This window comes from Galeopterus variegatus, unplaced genomic scaffold (assembly GCF_000696425.1).
Source record: "Galeopterus variegatus unplaced genomic scaffold, G_variegatus-3.0.2 Scaffold706, whole genome shotgun sequence".
NCBI lineage: Eukaryota > Metazoa > Chordata > Mammalia > Dermoptera > Cynocephalidae > Galeopterus > Galeopterus variegatus.
In genome coordinates, this window is record NW_007726817.1 from 279,190 (window position 1) to 304,722 (window position 25,533).

At 52.3% G+C, this 25,533-nt stretch overlaps 1 protein-coding gene across 2 annotated transcripts in view; it reads right to left on the reverse strand.

The window, feature by feature from the left end:
- The window catches only part of SLC12A5 (solute carrier family 12 (potassium/chloride transporter), member 5), a 36,017-nt gene extending 10,767 nt beyond the window's left edge, over positions 1-25,250 (reverse strand). The window contains exons 1-14 of one of the 2 annotated variants that reach the window (XM_008571578.1): positions 25,130-25,250; positions 11,828-11,922; positions 11,338-11,469; positions 10,862-11,008; positions 10,017-10,071; positions 9,399-9,529; positions 6,905-7,146; positions 5,972-6,183; positions 4,198-4,368; positions 3,788-3,886; positions 3,583-3,640; positions 1,728-1,902; positions 986-1,104; positions 557-655 (exon numbers count right to left, since the gene is read on the reverse strand). In XM_008571578.1, coding sequence (XP_008569800.1) covers positions 557-655; positions 986-1,104; positions 1,728-1,902; positions 3,583-3,640; positions 3,788-3,886; positions 4,198-4,368; positions 5,972-6,183; positions 6,905-7,146; positions 9,399-9,529; positions 10,017-10,071; positions 10,862-11,008; positions 11,338-11,469; positions 11,828-11,922; positions 25,130-25,250 — 1,856 coding nt within the window. Of the gene's footprint in view, positions 1-556; positions 656-985; positions 1,105-1,727; positions 1,903-3,582; positions 3,641-3,787; positions 3,887-4,197; positions 4,369-5,971; positions 6,184-6,904; positions 7,147-9,398; positions 9,530-10,016; positions 10,072-10,861; positions 11,009-11,337; positions 11,470-11,827; positions 11,923-17,636; positions 17,851-25,129 lie in introns of those variants that run through there. The other variant, XM_008571579.1, reaches the window with a different exon arrangement.
- Positions 25,251-25,533: the final 283 nt, after the last annotated feature.

Genomic DNA, 25,533 nt, shown 5'->3' on the forward strand with positions numbered 1-25,533 from the left:
CCTTTTTATAGAAGTGTGATAATCCCTGTCCTGTCTGCCCCCAGGAGCCTACTGTGAGGATGAAGAGCCAAAAAGCAAAATGATAAAAAGAACCTGCAGCCTCCGTGTAATGAGCAGCTCCCATGCACTGTAACACTTACAAGAACCCTGTGAGGTAGGTGCAGCTATCATGACCATTTCACGGCTGAGGAAACTGAGGTTCAGAGAAGCTACACGATCAGCCCCAGATCTCACAGCTAGGAAGTGCAGAGTCATTATCTGAACTCAGGTCAGGGTGACTTCTAACCTCTGTGCTATACTGTAAGATGCTGAGCATTACAGACAGGAGAGGCCTTACAGCTGACAATGTTTATGATTGTATTATATTATTGTTTATGGTTATAAGGAGACCTTTTCCAGGACATTTTTCATGCTAGCTTGGCAACAAATAGAGAAAATGAGATGCCCCATTCAGGTTTGGGATCCTTAGACCCAGAAGGGATGGGCAAGGGTGAGGTGGGGATCGGGGCAGAGTTGAGCGAATGGTTCAGTGGGGGGGGGGGGACAGGCCACTCACCAGTGGTAATATCGAAAGCGTGGCCTCCAGTTGGGTGTCCTCAGCAGTGTCTGCACTGCACAGGCCAGGTTTACAAACATGTAGCACATCAGGAAGAACCTAGAACACAGAAAGGCCCCGGGAGAGACAGAGATGCAAAGGGGAGGCAGAAATGGACATAGAGACATAAGGAAAGAGAGGGGAAAATAAATCGGAGAGGTGGCCAAATCATGCTCTGGTGCTTACAGAGGGGTTCAAAGGCCAAATCCCCTTATGACACACCCCAATACATGTGGGTATGAATCTTTATATAACAAAGGACGGGCAGCTATGACTAGGAAATTCCTGGGGCTGTTAAAGTGTTTGGGCGTGTTGTGATGGGTCACAGCTGAGGGGTCCAGGTTGAGAGGGGTACTAAGCCAACGGGGAGGGCAAGATGCCAGCACGCACATAGAGAGGATAGGGGCGACCTCATCAAGGGATGCAATGAGGATGCCGATCTCGCAGATGCAGGCAGTAAGCAGCAGGGCCCAGGTGGGCTCTCCATTGGCTTTGCCGTGGCCAAAGACCTGGGAACAGAGCAACCATCATGGGGGACTGAGACCTTAGGGACTTCTCATCTTGCTCCCCCAGTCTTGAGAACCAGTGAAGAAGAGGCAGGAAGCTATAACCAGTGAGGAGGTAGAGAGACAGTGCTGCATCTTTGTTCTCTAGGGAAAGCCTCAGGAATACCAGGCTTTTGCTCTATCCCCCACCCTGACACTGGTACCCCAGGGCAATGAAGTTCAAATGACTGCTGAAAGGGAAAAGCTCCATTGAGACAGATGGGAGAGGAGCTATCAGGAGGTCAGCAAGCGGCCATGACTGTGTGCTTCATAAATCTTTGTTTTTAAGCACCATGGAGAGAGCCACCCTTTTCTTGCCCTTTGGCTGCCTCTGAATGCCTGACCAACCACTGGGCCAAAGGAGGGCAATTTATTTTTCCCCTAAGAGCAGACAATGCTCAAAGAGATGGCACTGACCATGGGCCAAATCCCATATAAAGCACATTCTTCTTAGGGCAGTGCAGAGCACATGCACCCAGGAGGCAGTTCAAGGCTTGCCATGGCCCTGGTTCACTGTGTGGCCTCTCTAGGCAGGGGCCTAGCTGGCTGGTCTACTGAGGGTGGGTTGTTCTCCTCCACACACTGACCTGCAGGAAGGGCACTATGCCGTCCCGGGAGATGGCCTGCAGCAGGCGTGGAGCCCCTGTGAGGCTCTGCAGCCCAGCCCCACAGGTGGAAAAGAAGGAGCCGATGACAATGACCCAGGGAGATGGCCAGGCCAGCGTGCCTACCACCAGGTTGCCATTCACAGCTTCTCCAAACCTGGAATGAAGCAACAAGGGGACAGGAGATGCTGGGCAAGCAATGCCACCTGGATATCCAGGGTAGGTCTCCCCACACCAACTGCAGGACCAACTGTATGCCTACCACAGGGCTAGGCTCTGTAGGGGTGAGAGGAGAGACAAAGCCCCAAGTGTCCTGGGCATTTCCTGTCTGTGTGACCTTGGGCAGGTTATGTAGCCTCTCTAGGCCTCAGATTCTTATAAAACAAGAATCATTATAAACCTCTCTTATAGGATTGTTGAGAGGATAAAAGGAGGTAAGACCTGTAAAATGCTCAGTACCATGCCGGGAATATTGTACTAATGTGGTGATAGTGAATGGTTAATTGTACACGTTATGTTATCCAGGGAAAATCCCTTAGTCTGTTAGAACTTCAGTGTCTCCATTTGAAAAATGGGGGTTCTGGCCTCATCATGTGGTAACAGTGTGAGAATCAAAGAAAGGAATGTTCTAACAATGACACTGTATTAAAATGAAAGATTCTACCCCAATAGGTAGAGAGAGGCCTGTTCCCAGAGGTTTATGCAAAGGAGCTGTGGCTGAAGGACTCCAAGAATCACATGAAGGGCTGTAGTGGGTGATCTGCTGGGTCCCTTGCAATCTTGTGGGAGGTCTATGTTGAAATGAAATAAGTGGAGGCTAAACTGCCCTAAAACTAACAGTTGTAATATATAGAAATTTGTCCAGATCACTCTCCTGCTTAAAACTCTTCAGGGTTTTCTCCATTTTTTTTCTTCTTTTTTATAAACTAAAGCTCCAATTTTCTGGTAACTGAAAACCAGACTTGCATGCCTGGTTCCAGCCTACATCTCCAGCCTCAAGTCCCCATCACATTACCTTCTGGAAGCCCAGGTGGTGCCAGTGGAAATCAGTTCTTTGAGAGGACCTCCTACTTCACTCTGCTAGTTCTGGGTGCACGTGCCTTTCAGAAGTGAGTGCTCTAGGAGCACTGAACCACTTACAACTACAGGCATGTGCACACATAGAACACATGCACACACACAAGTGTGCACACACACATGCACTCACAGCCATTTTTCCCCTCTTCCCTTGTTCATGCTGCTCCCACTGCCTGGTGTGGCCTTCCCCCTCCTAGATGTCTAATCTCTACTTAACACTGGAAGTGGGAAGGATAAATGAGACAATGTCCATAAGGCATTTCTAGCCTCCCCTCCCCTGGGAGACTTTCCTGACACCCTGAGGACTGGACAGCAGCCTTCTGTGTGCATTCTGATATGGCCATCCCTACCACTCTGCATTTAAGGTCTATCTGCAAGTATGGTCACCACACCCGAAGAGCTCCTTTAAGACAAAAATGATGTTATTTATCTTTGCTCCCCTAGGAACTTTGGACAGTGACCAATACACATTAAGTAAATGTCAGGTGTATTAATGAATTAACAGATTTTAAAGAAAAGAAAAGAAAAATATCATTATCCTAAAAGAAATGAGACACCATTTAAGCTTCTTGAACTGGAGTGACATGAGAAAGATGAAATGTAATATAAGAAGGTGAGTTTGCAAGCAACCCCTGTGGCCTCCCCCCAACAGTCCCCTTGCACAGGTTCCAGCACCCCCTGCTGGGTCTGTTTTCCAGAACTCAGTCTCCTATGCCCACCCATCCCCCAGAACAGGATCAACCCCAACTCTCTTACTTACTTATCCCGTAGGACGACCCCTTCAATGCAGGCCCCAAACAAAACAACGGAGCTGATATCTGAAGCAGAGAATGAAGGAAAATCCTCAAGGTGGAGTCCCCCTCCTCTGCACCCCTCCTGAACCAGCTGGGCAAGGCAGCAACTTCAGCTGTCCTCACTCTAGCACTCCCCACCGAGGGTAGTCCCAACCCAGCAGTGCAGGATACAGACAGCAGAGGTGGTGGCGATGGCCAGGATAGTGCCAGTGGGGATTGACTTCTGGGCATCCCGCAGGTCCCCAGAGCGATTAGAACCAGCCATGATCCCTGTGAACAGAAGAGCAGGTTGGACAGGGGCCGGGGCCACAGGAAACCAGACCGACAGACAGAGAAGAAAAGATGCCAGTCTGTGAGTCAGGAACCCTGAGACCTAGTCCTAGCATACGGACTTCTGTGAGATCTCGGGCATATTACTTGGCTTCTGGCCTTAATTCTCTCTCATGCCCAATGGGAACTGAATTGATGGCTCCAGCTTATGTAACAGGGCTGTTGGACTAAGAAATTCCCAACACCATCATTGACCGTCTCCTACTCATCCACTCCCAGGCAGAGTCCTCCCCATCTGAGCTCCCCTTCACCTGTGACTGAGGGGAAGTAGATGCCAACCAGCAGGGTGAAGTAGGAGGTCATATCGCTGAAGACATAAGGGTGGTCCATGTTGACAGGAGTGGCATCTGCCAGGCCAACTGAGGGCATCCCACTTCTCTCCACAATCACCCCCTTGGTCAGGTAGGAGCTCCAGAGGTTCTCTGTGGGGAGATGGGGAAAGATGCTCAGGGGGAAGGCCAGAAGTCAGGGGACCAGAGCTCTGGGACCCAGAAGTGGGGTGGGGAAAAAGTAAGGGTCAAGAGCAACCACATCCCATTCTCCCCTGGCCTTGGCTCTATTTTATTTCTGCCAGTATTTCCTAAGCTCCTGCTCTGGGCCAGGCCATGTGCAGGAATTTCACAAATGAGTCAGACCTAGTCCCTGACTTCAAATAGTCCAACCAAGTGGGGTAAATAGGCACATAAACACCTATCTCAGGCTGGCTCAATGTGTCCCCAATTGATCTCACCACCCACCCACCCCAAACCAGCTCCTTTCCCACATCTCTTTTCTCAGCTAATGGTACCACCATCAATTCAGGAACCTTAGCATTGCCCTCAACTGCTCCTTCAACCCTCCTTCAACCATACTTCTAAAACATCTCCAACTCCTATCCATTTACCCCTCCTTAATATTTCTCAAATATGCCCCTTCATTCCATTCCAGAGTTCCTCCGTGTTAGCACTACTGACATTTTGGGCCAGATAATTCTTTCCTGTCAAGGGCCATCCTATAGCATTGTAAGATGTTTATCAACATCCTGGCCTCTACCCAGTAGATACCAAGACCACGTCTCCAGTTTTGATAACCAAAAATGTCTCCAGACATGGCCAAATGCCTCCTGGGAGGCAAAATAGTTCTGTGACAACCACTGTCCCATTCCCACTGACATCTCTCCATCACTCTAGTTCAGAAAACCATCATCTCTGTGTCCTGAACTCACAGCATCAGCCTCCTCCTGGACTACTTGCCTCTATTCTACTCCCCTTTCAACCCATCCACATTAGCAGCTGGAGTGAACCTTCAGAAATGGAGATTTATGTCTCTTCCCTACTCAAAAACCTTTGGCGGCTCCTTATTGCCTTCAAGATATAGCCCAAACTCTTCAACATGGCTTCTGAGATCTGCCACAACCTGGCTCATTCCAGCCTCTCTGACATCATTTCTTGCCCCTCCTTCCTTTGCACTTTATGCCCCAGTCATACCAAATTACTTGTGGCTCTTCTGTGTCTGCATGCTTTTAGGCAAGCTGTTCTTCTGTTTGTAATTCCCTTATTCCTCTAACATAACTGAAAATCTCTTATTTGTCCTTCAATATCTTTCTCAGATGAGTCCAGGAAGCCTGGTCTTGCCACCCTATGCACACGACCACTCCCTCCCCTGAGAGATCTCTGCTCATTGAATGCACATCTGTGCATATCATAATTTATTTGCTAATATATCTGTCTCTGCCATTAGACTCCTTGAGGTCAAATCTGTGGCTTATTTTGAATTTCTAGTGCTTAGCACAGTGCTAGGCACTTAGCAGGTGCATAGAGAATGCTTATTAAATTGATGACTTTCTTTCCTACTAGTGGTGATATACTTGTCTCCCTTTCATCTCTACCCCTCAGTCATGCCAAGGACAGAACATAGCCCAGAGTAGGTGCTCAATTAAAGTTAATTGAATTTAACCGAATCCCAAGGAGAGCTCCCTAATCCAGACCACTTAACCTAAAATCCCTGCAGCTCCCTGGATACCAGCCCTCTTCCCCTCCCCCAGACCTTTGATGAGGCCACTGGCAGCACCAGGAATGCCCTGGATCTCCGTGACATTGTTTCGGGTGAAGTACTCATCACAGGTGGCATTGAGGAAGTGGGAGGAACAGAAAAGGCCCCAGAGCCGTGTGGTCACCGTCTCATTTCCTTCCCAAGCTAGCTTGGCACAGACATCAAAGCCATGGCGAGACAATGTGCGGTTCCCCAGGAGGCAGATCCTGGGGAGAGAAACAAGGGAGGAAGACGGGGAGTGACATAACCTTGCCCTGACTTCACAATAGAACCTCTGGGGGAGCTTTCAAAAACACAGATGCCCGAGCCCCGTACCCAGAGATTCCGATTTAATTTGGATGGAGCCTAGCCCCCGGCATTTTTTTTTTTTTTTTAAGGCTCCCCAAGCGATTCTAACACGCTGCCAAGGTGGAGAACCACCACGTTAATACAATGCTATGTTTCAGCACCATGGACAGCAACATCTGGGGGCTGGGCTGTGGAGTGGAGGCGACTCTGTCCTAGGTCCTAGGGAGAGCGGCAGAACCAACAGGGATCTGAGCCCTTGGACACTCTCTTCAGTGTCCTTTCCCATCCTGGAGAAGCTGTCCAACACTAAGAGGTTTCCTATTCAGGGAGATTGTCCCCACCCAGGAAAGGTTTCCCCTCCACAGAGTGTTCATCCTTTCAGACGTCATTCCAACTTAGTTCTTCCTAAGTCCACCCCTCTAGCAAGCAGTTGACCCCCATAAAGAAAATCATTCCCACCTCCAAAAAAAGTTATCCCACCCTAAAGAGATTGCCCTCAAACCAGAAGAGATTTTCCCTCCCTGGGGATCTTGCTCTCAACCCACATCACTCAGATTCTGACAGGTGGGGAGAAGAAATTTGAAACGGGGCCAGGAATGCAGGAGGTCAATGCCTTAGGCTCTGAGCAGCAGCACTCACGGGAAGTTGGGTGGGTCGAAGGCAGACTTGATGACCCCAGCATAGATGGCCAGGATGGAGAGGATAACACAACCCAGGAAGACAAGGGCAAACTTGTTGACATACTTGACACCCACAAATACCACAGTGGCCATGCAGGTGAGCACGCAGGTGCCATACACACGCATGTTGTTCAACATGGCTGCTGCCTCCCCACTGGCATCTTCTGCCTTGAAGATGGCCATAGCTGGGAAGAGGTAAGCCTGCAGAAAAGGGGCAAGGAGATCAGGCGAGTGACCCAGTAAAGACCAACTGAGAATCACCCCAGGAAAATAACCTGAAATACAGGCAAGGTTTTGGGGGAAAAGATGCTCATCACAGCATAGTTACCATTGCACAAGACTGGAAATGACATCTAGTAACAGGGGAATGGCTAAGGAAATCATGCCTGTCCTGCAAGACTATGGTGCCGTCATTATAAAATGGCATTGCAAAGATGTTGGGAGCAATTATTTACATTATTTGTGTTATTAATTATAATTCTTAATGGTTATTTACTGTTTTTGTTATTTCTAATAGAAAGGTGGAAATAAATTAGAGGTTCATCACTAGTGATTGGGTGAATAAATCATGATGTTTTCCCACATAGACTATGGAGCTGTAAAAAAAAAAAAAGATGACATGGATTTATATGAAATGACTCAAAAAGCTATTCATGTTATATTAGGTAAACACAATCAAGTTTTTAAAAAAAGAATGTGTCTTATGATCTTATTTTTGTAAATTCATATGTGAAGATATATACATATATGTGTGTACATGTCTATATATGTGTTTGTAGGTATATCAAAATGTTAACAGTAGTTTTCCCTGAATCACAAAAATGTGAATAATCTTGATTCTTTTTGCATACCTGTATCTTCTAAAATTTCTATACTAAATATCAACATGTTTATATTTGTACAAAAGTTATTTTCACTTGTAAATTATATTTACAAAGAGAGTTTTGAGTTATTTAGAAAAATGTTTATGGGGCCGGCCCGGTGGCGCACTGCTACAGTGCGCCGCTTGGGAAGTGCGGCAGGCACTCCCGCCGAGGGTTCGGATCCCACATACAGACCGGCCGCTCACTGGCTGAGCGAGGTGTGGGAGCAACACTGAGGGTTGCGATCCCGTTGCCGGTCCCGGTCTGGTACGGGCGCGACACTGAGGGTTGCGATCCGTTGCCGGTCACGAAAAAAGACAAAAAGGAAAAAGAAAAAAAAAGAAAAATGTTTATGGTATAGAGTTATGTTTTACAAAGACGATACAATATCACATAGAAAAACAAAAACTAGAAAGAAATACACCAGAATGAATGTTAAATGTGATTTTCTTTGGTTGATTGTTATTTTCTTCCTTATATTTTTTCTTTACTTTGATACTTTTCCAATATTATGCAATGGGCGGCATTGTTTTTATAACAATTTTAAAACTATTTAATTTTTTAAAAGTCACTGAGGTCTATTTTTCTGCCATCATTTGCCTTTTCAGGCCTTTCATTCCCCATTCATCCTCCCTGTCCCTGTACTCTCCTATCCTGCCCCCAAACCAGAAGCTTTGGCACCTTTTAGTTCTAGTTCTCCAAGGCAGTGTGGTAGTGGACAACTATCAGCTTTGGAAGTCAGAAGACACAGGTTCATATTCCTTTCTACACATACCTTAAACCCCTGGAGCCTTGCTTTCCTCATCTGCACAACAGCCATCTTCTAACTTATGGGAGAGTTGTGAGAATAAAATAAAATTATATACCGCAGGCATTGGGCCCTGCAAAGAGTAGGGGCTTAGGAAATGTCAGCTCCACTTTCTGTATACCAGGGAATGCTCCTCAGCACCACCCCATATAGGAAGGGCAGGAAGAACAGAGACCTAAGTCAGCAGCAACTTCAAGCACTGTCCAGCAACCTGGCTTCTTCCCATCAGTCAATACTCCTAACAGATCTCTACACGTGGGTCCCTCACATGGTTCTTCTCTTTTGCAATCCAGTAGTCATCAGCCCTCTACAATTAACATTCACAGAGTACTTAGCATAGTCCCTAGCATGTGGGAGGCAATCACAAAATGGTAGCTGGTGTGTGACATTACTATTATTCTTTCTATCATTACTTTAACTCTTATCAACCTCTGCCACCTACCTGGTAGTTGGGTGACCTTGAGCAAGTTTTCTCACCTCTCTGATCTTCTCATTTGTACATGGGCATCATAATACTTAAACCTCATAAAAATTCAAGATAATGACTGTAAAGCACTTGGAACTATGCTGAGAACTCTATGGATGCCTGATAAACGACAGCTGTTTGTGTTACATAATCATCGTATCTTGTGTCTCCAAATGGACTGTGAACTCTTTAAAGACAGAACATCTGATTTCACACTGGCCTTACTGAATGGCCTGGCCTATGGGAGGTGTCCAGGGAGTATTGGTTAACTGACTGACAGCCTGGGATCCCACACCTCCTCCATGGCCCCTCTCACCAGCAGGATTTCGATGGTACCCAGGATGTACATGGCCCCAGCAAAGGTGGTGCCCAGGTAGAAGCAGAGGCCCACAGCGCCCCCAAATTCTGGGCCCAGAGACCTGGAAATCATGTAGTAGGAGCCACCAGCTGCAGAGAGAACCTAGTATCAACAAGAGAGTCGAGAGGCACTGGCTGCTATAGGGGGGAAGGGGGACTCAGTGACAGAGGGAGGAAGGGGGATGCCCTGGGCCCACAGGCCTTACAAGTTGCAACCCCAGAAAGGGAAGTGGTGGGAAACCCAGCCACTAATCACCCTGTGTGGATTTTGCAGCACTAATTACCATGTTGCTAATTACCCCTGTAAGGAGGTCATGGCTTGGAAATTAGGATGGCGGAGGGGAGGGTCTCAGGCTAAGGGGAAGGGCTACCATTGACCTATTCAACACCAGCAACTGCCTCCCTCCCCTACCCCCAATAGGGATGTCCCTACCTACCCCATAAGCAGTTATAGCCCAGCCCCCTGGTCTGCAATATTTCCTCTCTTGGGTCCTGATGGTCCCCAAAGCCAGGGATACTATCCCTCCTTCCAACCATCCAGGCCACCTCCCCCACCCTGGAAGTCCCAGTCACATACCAGGCACAACACCATTGGTTGCAATTGCACTCATGGAGATGGCTGTGAGCATCGTCTGTGAGGAAAGAGATCATCAGAGTGGCTGCTGGGGTGGGGGCCAAGCCTTACACCCCATAAACAACAGCCAAACCCACAGGTTCTCTTCCGCTGAGCTTCTCCCTGGGCCTGTTCCAACTTCTACTCCTGCCAAGTCCTTCTCAAGAAAACCTCTTATTCACCATGCAAACGGAAGGGGCACAAGCTGCAGCATCAGAGGCTCTGGAAATCCCAGCTTGGCCTCTGACCAGCTGCACCACCTGTGACAACTCACTTCGCTTCCTTAAGCCTCAGTTTCTTCATCTATAAAATAGGAGTGATAGCTTCGACACTGGTTACCTCAAATGTCTCAAGGTTAAGTGTGAGGATACAAAAATGTGTCAAGAAATAGGTGTTCAGTGAATATTTGATTTTTTAGAGAGGATGGGAAGAATCCAGTTACAATGCTATTTGTGAAACATAATCTCATTTTTTGCGAGTCTGGACCTACCAAAATGTTAACTCTTATGGGATTATAGGTGAATTTTATTTTCTTCTCTACACTTATTTTCATCAATGGATCTGCATTACTTGTGTAATTACACACACACACACACACACACAGATCCAGGTGAAACATGGTTAATAGGCATCAGGGACAAACCTATGAGATGTAGGAAGGGCCAATCAGACCTAATTTACTCGCAAAGATCATAAGCAGTGGTTCCTACAAAAAGCCCAGGTATCATGCTTCCACCCTCCCACCTCCCATCCGCAGGCCTCTGCCAAGCCCCAGCTGTCGGGCTGGTGAGGGGAGGGGTGTCACTCACACAGGAGCAGCAGATGAAGACCATGCAGAAGGACTCCATGATGCCTGCAATGCCCACCACCCAAGTGAGCCGCAGGAAGAGGATGACTCCAAAGATGTTCTGCAGGCACGGTAGGTACACGCCCATGAAGGTACCCATGCGTGGGGCCTGCCAGGGAGGCCAGCATCAGTCCCTGTAGCTGCTAATAATTACCAACATCCCAGGCCAAATCCTCCTCCATTTTCCTCCACCCCCCATTTTCCTCTTCTCTCCATCCCCATCCCTTCATCCCTCTTTCCTCTGATCCTTACCCATTTTCCCTCCTCTCTTCCACCATCCATCCTTCAAACCATCTCCTCCCTCCTCCCCTCCATCTCTATCCTCCATCTCCCATCTCTTTCCTTCCCCCAGCTCCCAACTCCCATCCCTCTGTCTCCATCGTCCATCCCTCCACCCAAGTCCATTCTTCCTCCCCCATCCCTTCTCCCCGAAGGCACCTGCACCGGCTTCTTTTTTCCACCCTCATTGTTTTCTGCCTCTTCATGCTCCCTACTTCCCTGGGGCAGGTTGGTGTAGTTGGCCAGGCCACTGAGCAGGGAGGACACCATGGGACTGGTGTCCATCTCCTCCTACAGAGGGAGTGTGTCAGTGTTAGGAGGCCAGAGGAGGGGGATTCAGGGAGCTGGATGGTAGGGGGCAGAGAGAAAGATAGAGACAAGGGGGCAAAACCATTGAGGTTGGAATGAGATGGGGAAAAGGAGGAAGAGGCAAGAAGAACAGGTAAAGACAATGGTAGGATAAGGAGAGGGGAGCAGAGAGTAGAGCAGGTAAAGCCAGGGAGGGAAAAGGAGGGATAGAGGAGGTTTAAGAAAGAGGATGGGCCCAAAGGGGGGATGGAGAGGGCACTGTTCCCTAGGGAGGGAGGGAGCAACTGATAAGCTGGGATGATGAGCTGTGGGTGGGGGCCCAGCAGCCCGAGCAGCCCACCTCAAACAGGGCCATGTTCTTGCCATCGTACTCCTTCCCCTTCTCTGTGTCGGTGCTGTTGATGAAGGGACTGCTTTCCTTGGGGTTGCCATCACCTGAGAAGGCAGCAGAGGAGTCAGGGGTCTGACACCAACTGGTTGTCCTCCATCCACCTGGGCATACAGTTGTGTGGCCACTTTAACTCTCTGAACCTCAGTTTGCACATTGGGAAAACGGAGCTAATACTACCTTCCCTGCAGGATTTTAGTTGACAGTGTGTATAAAGAGCCTAATACACTGTCTGGTGTGTACTGGTATTTAATGAACTGTGAGTGCTTTCCTACTCTTGGTGGTCCTACTTGATTCACAAGGGCACCTGGAGACCCTCCAGAATTCCCTTCTTGACCATAACTGGGCCCATCCTGGTGTTCTAGGGTGGAAGTATGTTCTTTCCTGGGGTGTAGGGGGAGGGCAGAGGATGCTACAGCCTCAAACCCCAAGGATGCACCACCTCTTGGAGAAGTGACCTCTTTTGGCATTTCCTATGGCCCTCATTCATCTTCAATCAACATGCCTTTACTGGATGTCTACCATGTGCCGATATGGGCACAGGGGGAGGGGGAGTAAAACACAGAATAAGGCACCATCCCTTCCCTCAGGGAACAAACCCAAGGGCAGGGGAAATGAACCAGTAACCAGGAATTTCCAATCCAGAGTGGTAAATTCTATGAAAGAAGATGAAGGGACTGTGGGAACACAGGAGAGGTGCTCAGCCCAGCCTGGGAGGTCACGGAAGGCTTCCCAGAGGAAGTGACACGTCAGCTGAGAACTGAAGGATGAGTAAGAGCTAGACTGGGAGGGAGGCGGGGAGGGTGTTCCAAGCATATAGCACAGCAGAACAGCATGTTCGATGGCCCAGAGCTGAGAGAAAACAGAATGGGTTGGAGGAGCTGAACAGAGTACGATCTGGCTGGAGTCTGAGGAAGGAGTATGTTGGGGGGCTAAAGGATGGGTTGTGGCATGTGAAAAGATGAGCCTGGGAAGATAAGTGTGGGCTGGGTCCTTAAACAATTAGCAGATCATGTTAAAGAACTTGGACCTCATCCAGAGGACAGTGGAGAGTCACTGAAGAGTTTCAGTCAAAGAAGTGCCATGAACAGACTTGTGTTTTAGAGCAACCACTCTGGCCTTTCAGTGAAGAATTCAGGTAGTAGTTAGAGACTTTCAGTAATCCAGGCAAGGGCTGATGATAACCCAGACCAGAGCAATATGGGGCAATGGACAGACTCAAGAATGATTGGCATATTTCTATGCCAGATATTTGGGAAGGGAGAGAAGAATCTAGGATAACACCTGGTGTTTATAGCATGGGTGAACGGGTGGACAATAGTGCTATTTAATAAATGGGAAGACTAGAAGAGGAAGTGTTTGGGGTGGGGAAGGTGCTGGATTTAGGTGAGAGTGAGACACTGTAGGGCCCTGAAGTGGATACAACAAGAAGCCACTAGAATAGATGGATCAGGATATACCCAGGAAGGAGAAAGAAGTGGGGTCATCCACATAAATGTGTGTAGAAAGTGTGTGAAGCCATGCTCCTGGATGAGATCACTCAAGAAGAAAGTCTCTTGGGCATCAGGGGGAGAGCCCTTTCAGAAAGACATAAAGGGCCACCACAGGCACATTCCCATGACTCTAGCCATTACCATTCCTCAGTTCCAGGTCTGAACCCAGTAGCAGATGTCTCTCTGGACCCCTGAGAAACTCCTCATCGACCAACTTCCAACTGAAGTTGAGGCCCTATGTACCCTGAATCTCCTGTCCCCTCATATCCTGACATCCCTCTCTCCCCATCTCCATCTGTCCAAATCCTCCCGGTCCTTCTCTTCCTACTTCCAGGAAATCTTCCTCAGTCACCCAGGCAGCATCCATCTCCAGAGCATGATCTGTCCCTGTTATAAACCCAGTCCCATCCTGACTAAAACCTGGGAAGGTGGGAAAGAAGTAACACCTCACCTGCTCCAGGGAAACTCACCCCCTAGTCTCCTGCCACCACCCCTACCTCATCCATCAAGGCAGAAACTCCTGGTTGCCAAATAAGGGGCCATGATCAGATCTTTCTCCTAACAGATCCGTCCTCCCAGCAGGAGCCCAGCACACAATAAATAAGTACTCAGGAAAAAGTCTTTGGAGCTAAATTCTCCAGGGCTCCCTCCCTGACCCAGGGTCTAGGAAGAGCTGTCTAGGGGCAGAGAACAGGAAAAATAAGAGCGAGGCGGCTTCCCTCTCCTTTTTTTTTTTCCTTTTTTGTCTTTTTTACTGACCGGTAACGGGATCGCAACCCTCGGTGACGCGCCCGCACCGCGCTCAGCCAGTGAGCGGAACCGGTCTCCACATGGGATCCGAACCTTCGGCAGGAGCACCGCCGTGCTCCCAAGCGGCGCACTCTCCAGTGCACCACCGGGCTGGCCCTTCCCTCTCCTTTTAAAATGCTAATAAAGTGCCTCCTCCTCTCCCCACACCATGGTGGGGACTAGAGAAGTCGAGGAGGAATGAGATGAAAGAAAATTTCCTAATGGGTTAGAAAAAGGGCTGGAGTCAAGGAGACTTAGATTCCAGTTCCAGCTTCACTGGCTTTGTGTCGCCAGTCACGTTGGGCAAGTCACTTAAACTCTTTAAGCCTCAGTTTCCTCCTTTGCAAAAGGATACTAACCATGCTTAACTCATAGAGCTGTCCCAGGGATTAAAAGAAATAATGCATATCGGGTGTGCCTGGCACACAAACGTAACTATTGCTATTATTAAAATTACTCTTATTAACATATGTGGTGCTCACCCAGCTCCAGCTCCCTATCCCACACCCCTCCCCCAGCCGCAAGATTTAGGGGCCCTATGTCCTGTGGGGCTGGGTCCCTCTCTCACGGTGGCCAGGCCAACCAGACAGCAGAGCCCCTCCCCTCTGCCTTTCACGCCCCCTCCCAAGACTCTTCTCCTTCGCGGTGGCGGGTGGCACTTAGGGGAAGGGAAGGGGAGCGTCCAGGCCGGAGACCCCGCAACTCGGCGGCCCCGCACTGGTCTCCATGGCTACCGCGCCGGCCAAGAGCGCAGCGCCGAGCCCAGCCGGCCACGCGCCCGCAGCCGCTTATGTAACGCGGCGCGCAGCGCGGAGCCAGACTCCAGGCCTGATTCGGGCCAGGAGATGAGGGCAGAGGAGGGGGCGGCTCCGTAGTCTCGTCACGGGTCCCACCTTTCCACCCGCTGCCTGGGCGGGACGCCAGGCTCCCGGTCTTGTCAGCCAGTGCTGATTTCGTCCCCTCCCTGGAACGCCGGACGCACTGGTTGAGGGGGATCGGGGTGAGCTTCTGAGTTCTCAAAGGAACGGAACAGCTAAGGGGAAACTCGCCCTGATTCCCCAGAGCCAGGAGTCAGGGTGATGCGGGAGCACCGAGCGGCGCGTGCGAGAGAGGCAGGGCCAGACTGAGGCTGAGCCCTCCCCGCCCCCGCCCCCTGGGAGCTCTCAGCCCGAATCGGCTTTCAATTAAGCTGCGGCGTCCAGAGCTCCCGGGGAGGAAACAGGCTAGCAGTGAGGGCTACGGAGCCTCCGCCGGGGCCTGGGACCAGCCTGGGGAAATCCTCAGGCCAGGTCGAAGAGGGAGAGGGGGCGTCAGACCCCAATAGGAAAGGAGACCTGGGGGCCAGAGACAATATCCTTGGGTTCTTCTTTAGCCCAGTGGAGGCATGTTACTCGAGCCATTCCCACGTCCCGGAGGTCAGCATCCAGGACCTTCCTGTACATCCCCAAGAATCTAGAATTAGAGATGCCAGGGACTCTTGGTCAAATGGTCCCTCTTCCCTCAAGCCCAGAAGGTCCTTAGCATCTCCTACTACCATGTCCAGGTGCCACTGGGAAGCCCTCTCTCTCTCTCTGGGAACCAGAACGCCTGACCCAGGTTCTGGTCATCTAGTTCCAAGTCCTGGACCCTATATATAGAAAGAAGGTCTCCAGATGGGCCCGCTACAGTCAGTGTCCAGAAACTAATGGGAAGGGGATAGAACTGAAGAGTTCCTAGTTCGACTCTTGCTTCACACACTTAGATGCCTTTCTTCTAGGCCTCCCCAGGCCCCATGGAAACCCTGAGGCCCAGTGAGGCCTTGGTAGAAAAAGCGAGTGCTGGGGGATTAGACCATCCCCCTGCCTCGGGGAGCAAAGAAATTATCTTTCGGACTGAACCCCCGTCTCAGAGTGGGGGCATCTGAAAGGGATACCGTATGAAAATGACCCCTGTTCGCTCCCTGGGCGCCGTGTCAGGATGCCTGGCGCTGCCGCAGACTCGACTTTGCCAAACCCCCTCCCCCTGCAGCTGAAGGGGGGAGGGGTGCAACTGCCGGATGAGGTGACCCCGGGGTTACTGGGGAGATGGATGAGCTGGCCAGCTGGTAGTTCTGGCCCCTGTATGCCACTCAGCCGCAGGGAGGAATGGGGCGGGGGGGGGGTGTCTCAGACAAAGGATCAAGGACCCTGGTATCCCCCGACTTCTCGAGCAGTCACTTGGCCCTGACTGAGATCCAGTATCTGGAAGACCTCAGAGTTGAGGCTGCCAGTACCTGGAAGACCCTGCTCGTTCAGCCCTCGGGGCCCTTCGGCCATCCCCCTGAGAGGTCTGCGGGAGTCATGGCCCAGAGGGTCAAGCATTGCCCAGGGGAGCGTTTGAAGGCTCTGAGCACAGACAGCAGGCGCGGGAGGCGCGCTAGTGCGCAGGGGACGCAGCGCCGCTGGAGGTTGGGGGGTTGGGGGCGGCTGACAGCCGTGATGGATGTCTGAGACCGCTGGGGGGCGGTGGGGGGTCTGGGAGCCCGAGGGGGTGGCTGGCCCCAAGACCTCGGAGCAGGGAAACCGCGGAGGAGGGCGGGGGAGAGCGTGAGCAGCGAAAAGAGTTGCTCCAAGCCCCTCAGCTCCGGGCGAGTCTCCGCACCCACCGCAGCGAGTCCGCAGTGTCCTCGCCGCTGCGCGGGGGATTCAGCCGCTGGGACCCCATTTCTGAGGCCTCGCTGGGGAAGCTAACAGAGCTAACTAGAAAGACTCCCCCTGCCCCGCCCTGGAAATCTCACCGCATCTCCAGGGTACCTAGAGGAGGGGGAAATAGGGAAGAAAGGAGGGTGGTCTTGCTTCCCTTCCTGAACTGGAACCCGACGAGAGAAGGAAAGGGAAATTCTGCAAAGTAGATCTGAAAATCTACTGAGGAGGTACGCTTCAGTCTGAGGTTGGACCTCAGAAAGTCTTGGGAGAGGGGGCCCTGATTGCACAAAGTGTCCCCTTAAGGATACACTGCAGCCCAGACGGGGGCTGTCATATGGCCCCAAGCCCCTATAGCCACCTTTTCTCCCACCTTCCAACTGGAAGTCTCAGAGCGAGAGACTGCAGCAGACTGCGCCCCCCTGCGCTGCGGGTCCTCATTCTGCGCCAGGACGCCGGGGTCCCCTCTCGGGGAAGGGAGCCCTCCTCCTGCCCGTCGAGCTCCACGTCAGCCCATTCTAGCTCTTCCATCCCCTTCCCACCACCTCCTCGGTTTAGCTAACCGGAGTCTGCCCCCAGGCCGTGGACAACGACAATCGCTGGACCCCCGCTCTGCCCCCGGGCGCGGCGCATTCCAGCACTTCGGACAGCGCCTTGGGCATTCCAATAGAGCAAAGCTCCGGGCCGCTGCGGGCGCCCACCGCCCTGGATCAGTCCCAGCCTCTTCTCTGAAGGAGGCGGCCCCCGCTCCGCCTCTAACCCCAGAGCTGCCACCTCTCTTCGCCGCCCCCTCCCCCGCCTCCCCGGGCCACTGCTTACCGGGGTTGGCTCCCCCATCGCCGTCCTCGCAGTCCGTCAGGTTGTTTAGCATGGTGGCGGCGCGGCACCGGGCCCGGGGATGGCTGCGCCGCCTCGCCCGCGCCCCTCTGCCCGCCTTCACCGCTCTCTCGCTCGCTCGAGCTCTCTCGCTCTCCGCTCCACGGAGGAAGAAGCTGCAGTGCCCGCCTGCCCGGCGCACACACACTCGCACACGGACACACGCTCACACCCGCGCGCGCCCCCTCTCAGCAGCGGCGCTGCTCACCTCATCCCGTATGCAGGAGGCGTGAGCCACTGGCGGGGTTTTGGGGGAGAGAGCGGGAGGGAGGGAGAAGAGGGGACGAGGGGCGGGCAGAGCGCGTCTGGTGGCCTCCTCGCACGAAAACTGGGGGCTTGCGCGGGTGGGATGGAGGGAGTGCTGCCGTAATGGAGCCCTCGCCTCCCTTAAGCAGATGCAGCTCCCCCCACCCCCCACTCTCTGGCGCAGGCGGGGCCCGGCACGTGGGCAGGTGCCATCCCGCGCCCTAAAAATAACGGCAAGGAACTAGGTCGCGGCCGTGGGGAGGCGGCCCCGCAGCGGCTGCCTGACTGGGGGTCTGGGGTGACCCCTAGGGGGAAGATGAGAGTAACTGAGGCAGCTCAGGGCCGCCATGGAATATGGGGCCCTGGGGAGCCTATCTGCAAAGCTGGAGAGGCCAGCCCTGAAGGGAGGAGGAAAACCAGACCCTCTCCTATAACGCTGCTCAAGAGGTTGGAGCTGGAGGCATGTAAAGCCCCGAGCCCATAACAAGCACTGTGCTGCCCCCAGGGGGCTTCAGGTCACTGGGCTGACAGCTTGGCTCATTCTCCCTTAAAATGGGTGGGGCAAAGCCTGAGCAGTTACAGTGAACTCTCTCATTGTGCTTAGAGTGACAGGATTCCCAGCATCCCACCCCCAAAACAAGTCCCTGGAGCCTACAGACAGGTACCCTCTGACTGTGGAATGATGCCAGGATGAGACGTGGTGAGAAGGGGAGAGGAGGCAGCAGTGAGGTTCCAGGGAGCGCTGACTTTCCACCAGGGATGGTGCAGCCTCTAGGGAAGGCAGGCTGGGACGCAGGCTGGCCAGGGACAGAGTGGGGGAGGGAGGAATGAGGCCGCCTGTCGGTTTAGGACCAGATTTTCTCTTGGGGCAGGAGTGTCTAATCCTCTAATCCAGGATTGCTTTCTGAGGCTTCCAGAGCCAACATGCTCTATGTGTTCCTCACCCCACCCCCCAGACCAGTCTCCCAGAAGCTTGATCGTCCTGGGACCCCTCAGCACTGCTACAGTCCAGGCTTGAGCCAGTGGTGGAGACATCTCAGGAAGTGGCATCAGAGGTCTGGACCCTTTGAGTTCCTGGAAGATCTAAACACTTGAGGTTAGAAGCAGCCTAAGAGGAAATGATCCTCAGACTCGCCCTAGCTCCCAACACTAGTCCTCTCAATTCCAGGAGAGTTCCAGAACTGAAGAAGGATCGGGTTATCTTATCTAATGCACAGCCTTCATTTTATAGGTGAAAAAACTAAGGCCCAAAGAGGAGAAATGACAGCCTATAGACACAATGCCAGTGAATGGCAGAATTTGTCTAGAATCCAGTTTGTTTTACTCAAGTTTAAGACTCTCCTCCTCTGGGCCGGCCCATGGCTCACTCGGGAGAGTGCGGTGCTGATAACACCAAGGCCCCGGGTTCGGATCCCATATAGGGATGGCCGGTTCACTCACTGGGTGAGCGTAGTGCTGACAACACCAAGTCAAGGGTTAAGATCCCCTTACCGGTCATCTTTTTTTTAAAAAAAAAAAAGACTCTCCTCCTCAACAGACCTCTTTTTAAACTGGTTTTGCCTCCAGTAGAAGGGACAGGTATGGAGTCATATCCAAGCTGCTCAGCAGCCTCTGATTCTTGCCCTCACCACACACACACACACCCAAAAAACAACAGGGGTCGGGTCTGAGATGAGCTTTCTCCTTTTCCTTGTGCTCAAGGTTCGGAGGTGCAGGGCTGGAGTAACCTCTTGGCTTGCAACTGGAGAGGGGCCCAGAAGACCTTCAAGGGTACTAAAGAGCCTTCTCTATCCCTGGAGACCCCGTTATAGGACAGGGCTTTTTCAGAACCATGGACAGGGTCCGCTGCCCAGATTCCCTCGCACAAATTTGTCAATGGCTTCAGGTTGGATCAACCACGAAGTCTTCAGCAGCTGACTCAAAGGCACCTCTGAGGGATTCACCAACAAGACATCACTGACACTTGGTTTTGTGATGCCCAACAGATCCTTTAGGGTGGACAGTTAGCTATTCAGACAAGGTGTGAGTGATGGTATTTTGGGCTCTCCCAGAGAGAAAACCCCAAAAATGATGGGATGAGTTCGGATTGGGGACAGGTGTTAAAAGAATAGCAGGTAGGAAGGCCAGTGTTCAGTAATTTCTCAGCACTCACTCCCCGCACACTCCACTACACACACATACACACAAACCATCACCATCACCACCACCACCACCCCCTCCATCACAAGCACTATGGTCTTCTACCACTCTGCAGAGATGCATAACATAGTAAAATATGTGTAGTATGTTTGTCTGAAAAGTGCTGTAGAATAATGTAGATGCTAAGGTTTTTCAGCAATCCCAGGTCTAGGATGTTCTCCTGTGGGTGTTTCCTTTCATATGTGGGTCAGAGCTAGTGCAGGGACTGAGTCCACCCGTGGGGAAACCTAGACCCCTAGGGAGCGCAGGTGAAGGCAAGAGTGATTCCTCTTCCTGTGGGTGCCCAATCTGCCTACCCTCACTAGAATTCCTCTCAGGAACTGTCTGGGATTCAGGAGGTAGTGGTTTTATACTCTCCTCTTCCCCAAAATTCTCTGTGTAATCCTGGGAAAAACTGAATTCCTCTCTCTGGGCCTCAGTATCCCCATCTGTAAAATGAAAGGGTTAGGCTGCATAATCCATACCACTTCTTCCCACTCTGAAAACTCTTAGTGCTGTCTCTGTTAATCTCAGACTAAAGCCACACAGCCCTTCCTGAGAAGACCAGACCAAGTGAAGAGACAATCCCGGGGGGGGGGGTCCCAGCCCCTTAGTTGACACACGTCACCTCTCAAGGAGACAGGGCCCTATTCCGGCCTCTGGCCAGTCCTCTGTAGTGAGGCTTTGAGAATGTACAATGTAAGCACCTCCTACACTGCCAGCCTGGCACTGGCCAGTAAGAGGTGACTCTCAGCTCTGAGCCCCAGGAGCCTGGCTACCAGCTCCCCACCCAGAGCCCTAGAAAGATAAGATCTAAGGCTAGGAGAGCCCTCTTATTAAAGCAATATGAGATGCAGAGCTGGGCTTTGTGTCTCCAAAACTCATACCCCCTCCCATATTATGTTTCTCAGAGAGAAAAAAGCTCAGGGATGCTGCCTCCTGGGTATCAGGATTTGGAAACTGAAAGAGACTTTTAAAAAAATTTTTTTCCCACTCACCAGGTATAGTGAAATTGGAGTCCTGAAATGGAAAGGTACAAATTTCCTTCATGGGGTGAACTTGTGACCGATTGGGGACTAGAATCCAACTCCCTGACCCCCAGCCCAGGACTCCATCCACTGAACCAGGATGAGGGGCTGCTTGGGGGAAGTTGGAGCCATCTGACTAGGTCCTCTTTCCACAGGAGGCAGGCAGAGTGTTCCCCCTTATGGCTCAATCCATCCATCCTTATCACCATAGCATTACTCCCACTACTGAAGCCACCCGCCCCAGCTCTGGCCTCACAGAGCCAAAGCCCTGAACCCCCTCCTTCACCCTTCTCCCCACCTGCATGCCCCATCCTGCAGACCCAAATCCCTAGCAGTGGATTGATGAGTCCAGCACATAGCACACCCCACATACACAGGGCTCGCTGCAGAGCACGTCAACCACCACCGTCTCCGTGGCAACCGGGGGCTTAATTAACAGGCTGCAGCCCTGTCACCATGGCAACGGCACCCCAACAGCCCCTTATTCCCCTGCAGACTCAGCCCCTCTCCCCTCTTTCCCAATCTGGACCCCCTTCTCACTGCACCCACCCCCCACCCCCACCCCACCTGGAGAGCTGAGGCCTGCAGATCGCTCCGGTTCATTGAGAAGAGGGGAGGGAAGAAGAGGGGGATGAATGAGAGGGAGGGAGAGAGAAAAAGCCGCCTGTCACCATGGCAACTGTAGCCCCATTCCTAACCACTTTGTTGCCATGGAGATTCCTAGGGCTCACCTTGGGCTGAGGTACCGGGCAGTGAGGTTCTGAGTCCCAGCTTGAGGATGGGATGACTGCAGAACTCCTTTGGCAGGATGGAGATCTCCAGATTGGATATATATACCAATCCAATAGCAGCTTCATTATCCCCAATTTACAGATGGAGAGATTGAAACATGAGGCTTGGGTCTGGGAGAGGCAGTCAGCTTCTCTCTTCTAGATCACCAAAAAGTCTTATAATTCTTATGGCTAGAAAGACCCTCAGATACCTTCCTGTTCAACTTTTTTATACTACAGATAAGGCCCAAAGAAAGGAAGCAGTGTGCTCAAGGCCACACCACAGAGCCTGAGCTAGAGCATGGATGGCTTATATTGTGATCTTGCTCCATCCTGCTGGCATAGGTCAGCTCCCTCTCCCTCCATGGGGATACATTCCAACTCCTGTTAGTCTTACCAGGACCAGGGCTCTTTCCAGTGCCCTGCCTCCCCCCTGAAAAACTGAGGCATGGTGAGGGTGGTGTAAAGAGATGAGGGAGTAGCTCAGAGTTATAGCAACTGCTCCCAGGTCGACTTCTATCAAACCAGGTCACCATCAGTCTTCCCATGATACAGATGAGGCAACTGAGGCATGTGGGCTGCAGCCCAGCGTTAATGATGGACTCAAGTTTCAGCCTCTGACTTGATTCTCTCACCCCCTGTAAGTTGTCTTCCCACCTATAGCTGATCCCCTGGCAGCAGGAAGCACCCCTAGGGGCAAACCCCACTCCTTTGGCTCAGAGTAAAAGACAACATTCACATGTGAACTGCAAAATTTCCCCCAACCCTTCCCAACCTTTCACATGATGCCATCCCTCCCTCTGAGCCTGGGTGAGAACAAGAGGTGGGAACAGCATCTCTCTGGGGCAAGAGGGATGACACAAGAACAGCTGTTGAAAAGACACCACCAGTTGCTGGGTTCCCCTAGGGAGCCCTTGTCTACTTCCCTATGTGGTAATCTACCAAGGGGAGTTGCTTGAGGCTGTCTCAGGGCTTAAAAGGTTAAATGTCACCCAAATCATTCTCCAGATGGAACTTCCAATACACTCATGCACACAGATACCCACCCCACAGACAGACACAGAAATATATGCATCAACATGCCCATCAACACACTGGCAATACAGTGACACACATAAGCACTGACTCACTGGCCACCCCACAGGTCGGCAGAGCTGGTGTGGGATGCTCCTCCCTCAAGACACACACACACAGCCTCTACCACAGCACACAGTATTCCATACCCACATTTGTTTTACTTCAACTGCACAGGAGCTTGAGAGTGTGAATGGGAAGACTGAGCAACCACCTTGGGACATAAGAGAGAGTCACCTTATTCCCAGGCCAGGGGATGGGAGTGTGAGGAGAGAAGTCAGGGGTAGGAAAGCAGGAGCCTACAGCCACTCCCCCTCTCATCTGATGAGCATTAAGCACCCACCCTGGAACCTAAGTTCCAGGCTCTGGGCTCCTCCAATGGAGTAAGTAACTGCCATGCACTGGGACATGTGCTCTAATGGTGCAGTGCGTAGGCCGAAGAGGAATGACTGCCTCCGCCTGGGAGCGAGGGAGAGTGAAAACGATTTTCAGAAGAGGTTAAATGAGCTATAACTTACAGAATGAGTAGGACTTTTCCTAGCCGATGCGGGGAGGGGCTGAACACAGACAGGTACACCAAGAGCGGGTGAGGAGTTTGAATGACAGACTAAAGTGTTTGGTCTTTATCCTACCTGTGATGGGGAGGTTGTGTGGAGGATGGTTAGGACAGGACTGGAGGCAGGGAGACCATAAGGAGGATGTGGTCATGGCCGTGACAGACGCTCGAGGCTTGGACCAGGGTGATGGTGACAGAGAGAGAGATGTAGCCAGGTTCAGGATAAGTTTTGGAGGTCAGTGACCAAGACATGAGGACCAATTGGATTTGGTGGGAAGAGAAAAGGAGGCATTGAGAATGGCTCCCAGATTTCTGCCTTTCGTCATTCAAAAAATGAAAAGATGCAGACAGATTATGGAAAAAATAAAGAGTGGAAGGAGCCCAAGAAGTCCGAATGGCCACATCCAGGAGGCAGCCGGTTCACGGGGCTGGAGCTCTGCGCAAGTCTGGGCCTAAATTTGGTCATGTAAACAATGAGGAGGTTCGCCAAAGAAACCCCTAAAAAGCCCTCCTAGGGTTTTTGGCGCTTGGGTTTGCTTGGGTCAGGGCGAGCTCACCTGCGGCTCAGCAGCGACCCCTGGCGGCCCAAGGAGGCTCTTTCTCCTCCCCGCGCTGGGGCCACTCCAAGCCAATTTGCCTTGTTTCTTCCAGACACCTGAGGTGCTCAGAGCTAGGGAAAGGACCCCTGATAAGTGCCCCCTGCCGAGCAGACTGTGTGTGCATCCAGGATGCTACTTTGCCAAAGGCCGGAAGGATCCCTCCTTTCTTCTTTGTACCCTGCGTGTAACTTCCACAAGACTACTTCACTGGGCCCGCGAGGAAGACGCCCCCACCCCCGCCTGAGCTAGGTCCTCCCAAACTTTCTGGAGCTGGAGCAGAAAGTGAGCTAAGTGAGTCCCTAAGGGTCGGGACTGACATTCCCACAGGATCTTCCCTGGATCTAGCTGCCCAGGATCCAAACTAACTTCCCTGTCTCCTGTCTCCTTCCCGAGAGCCCCCGGCGCTGTCTGCGACGCCTCCAGAGAAGCAGAGGATTGGAGAATCCTCCAGCCACCAATGACCTGCCGACCTGGCACCTGCCTCAGCGACCTTGACTCATTTTTCCTCCCTCCCTGGCCCCACTCCCATCCTAGCCCAACCCCTTCCCCACTAGTTCCTCCCTTTCCTGCCCTCAAACCGACTTAGACCCGCCTCCTTCTCTTGGCTCTGGACCCACCCCTTAATCAGACAGCCCTCCTCTTATCCTAATTCACCTCCCCTCCCTTGGTGCCGCTCCCTACTCGAGATGCCCCGCCCCTTTAGTGCCCTCTGGCCTAGCACCCGCCTGGACCGTAGCCCCTCGGTCACAAGATCCGCCTATGGCCCCACCCACTACCCTTGTGGCCACGCCCACCTCGAGTCTGGTCCCGCCCCCTTCACACCTTCCGTTCCGGCGACCCCTAGCCCCTTGATCTCAGCTCCTCTCCCATCTCTGGCCTTTCCCTGGGACCCCACATCAGCAGGCCTGGCCCCTCCCCCTTCCAAAAAAGACCCGCCCCCTTTGGGGCCCGCCCCTTCGCTCGTCCCGCCCCCTGCGGCCTCTACCTTTGACGTCTTCCCCCGGGAAGCGGCGGGGGTCCGCGACCGAATGCCGGCGGGACTCTGGGTCAGGGGTTCCGGCGGGCCCCCCCGCGGGAAGCGAGGTGACGGTGAATCTGCGGCTCATGGTGTGAAAAGGGGCCAGGCGGCCGTGGTGCTGGCCCGGATCGCACAAGTGGCCACAGCCGGGCTCTAGGAGGGAGAAAGAGCGGATTCCCCCCGCCGGACGCGTCGCGGCGCAGGGTCCTAGTGCCCGCTGTGCTGATCTCCTTGAATCTGGCCCCGGCTCTCAATCCCACCACAAGAGGCTGAGGAGCTCACCCGCCTCTGAGAATCATCCCTACACCGGGGGGCCCCGTGTGTTGCTCCTGGAGCCAGGGCCCACCTCTGCTGGAGTCTCCCAAACACCT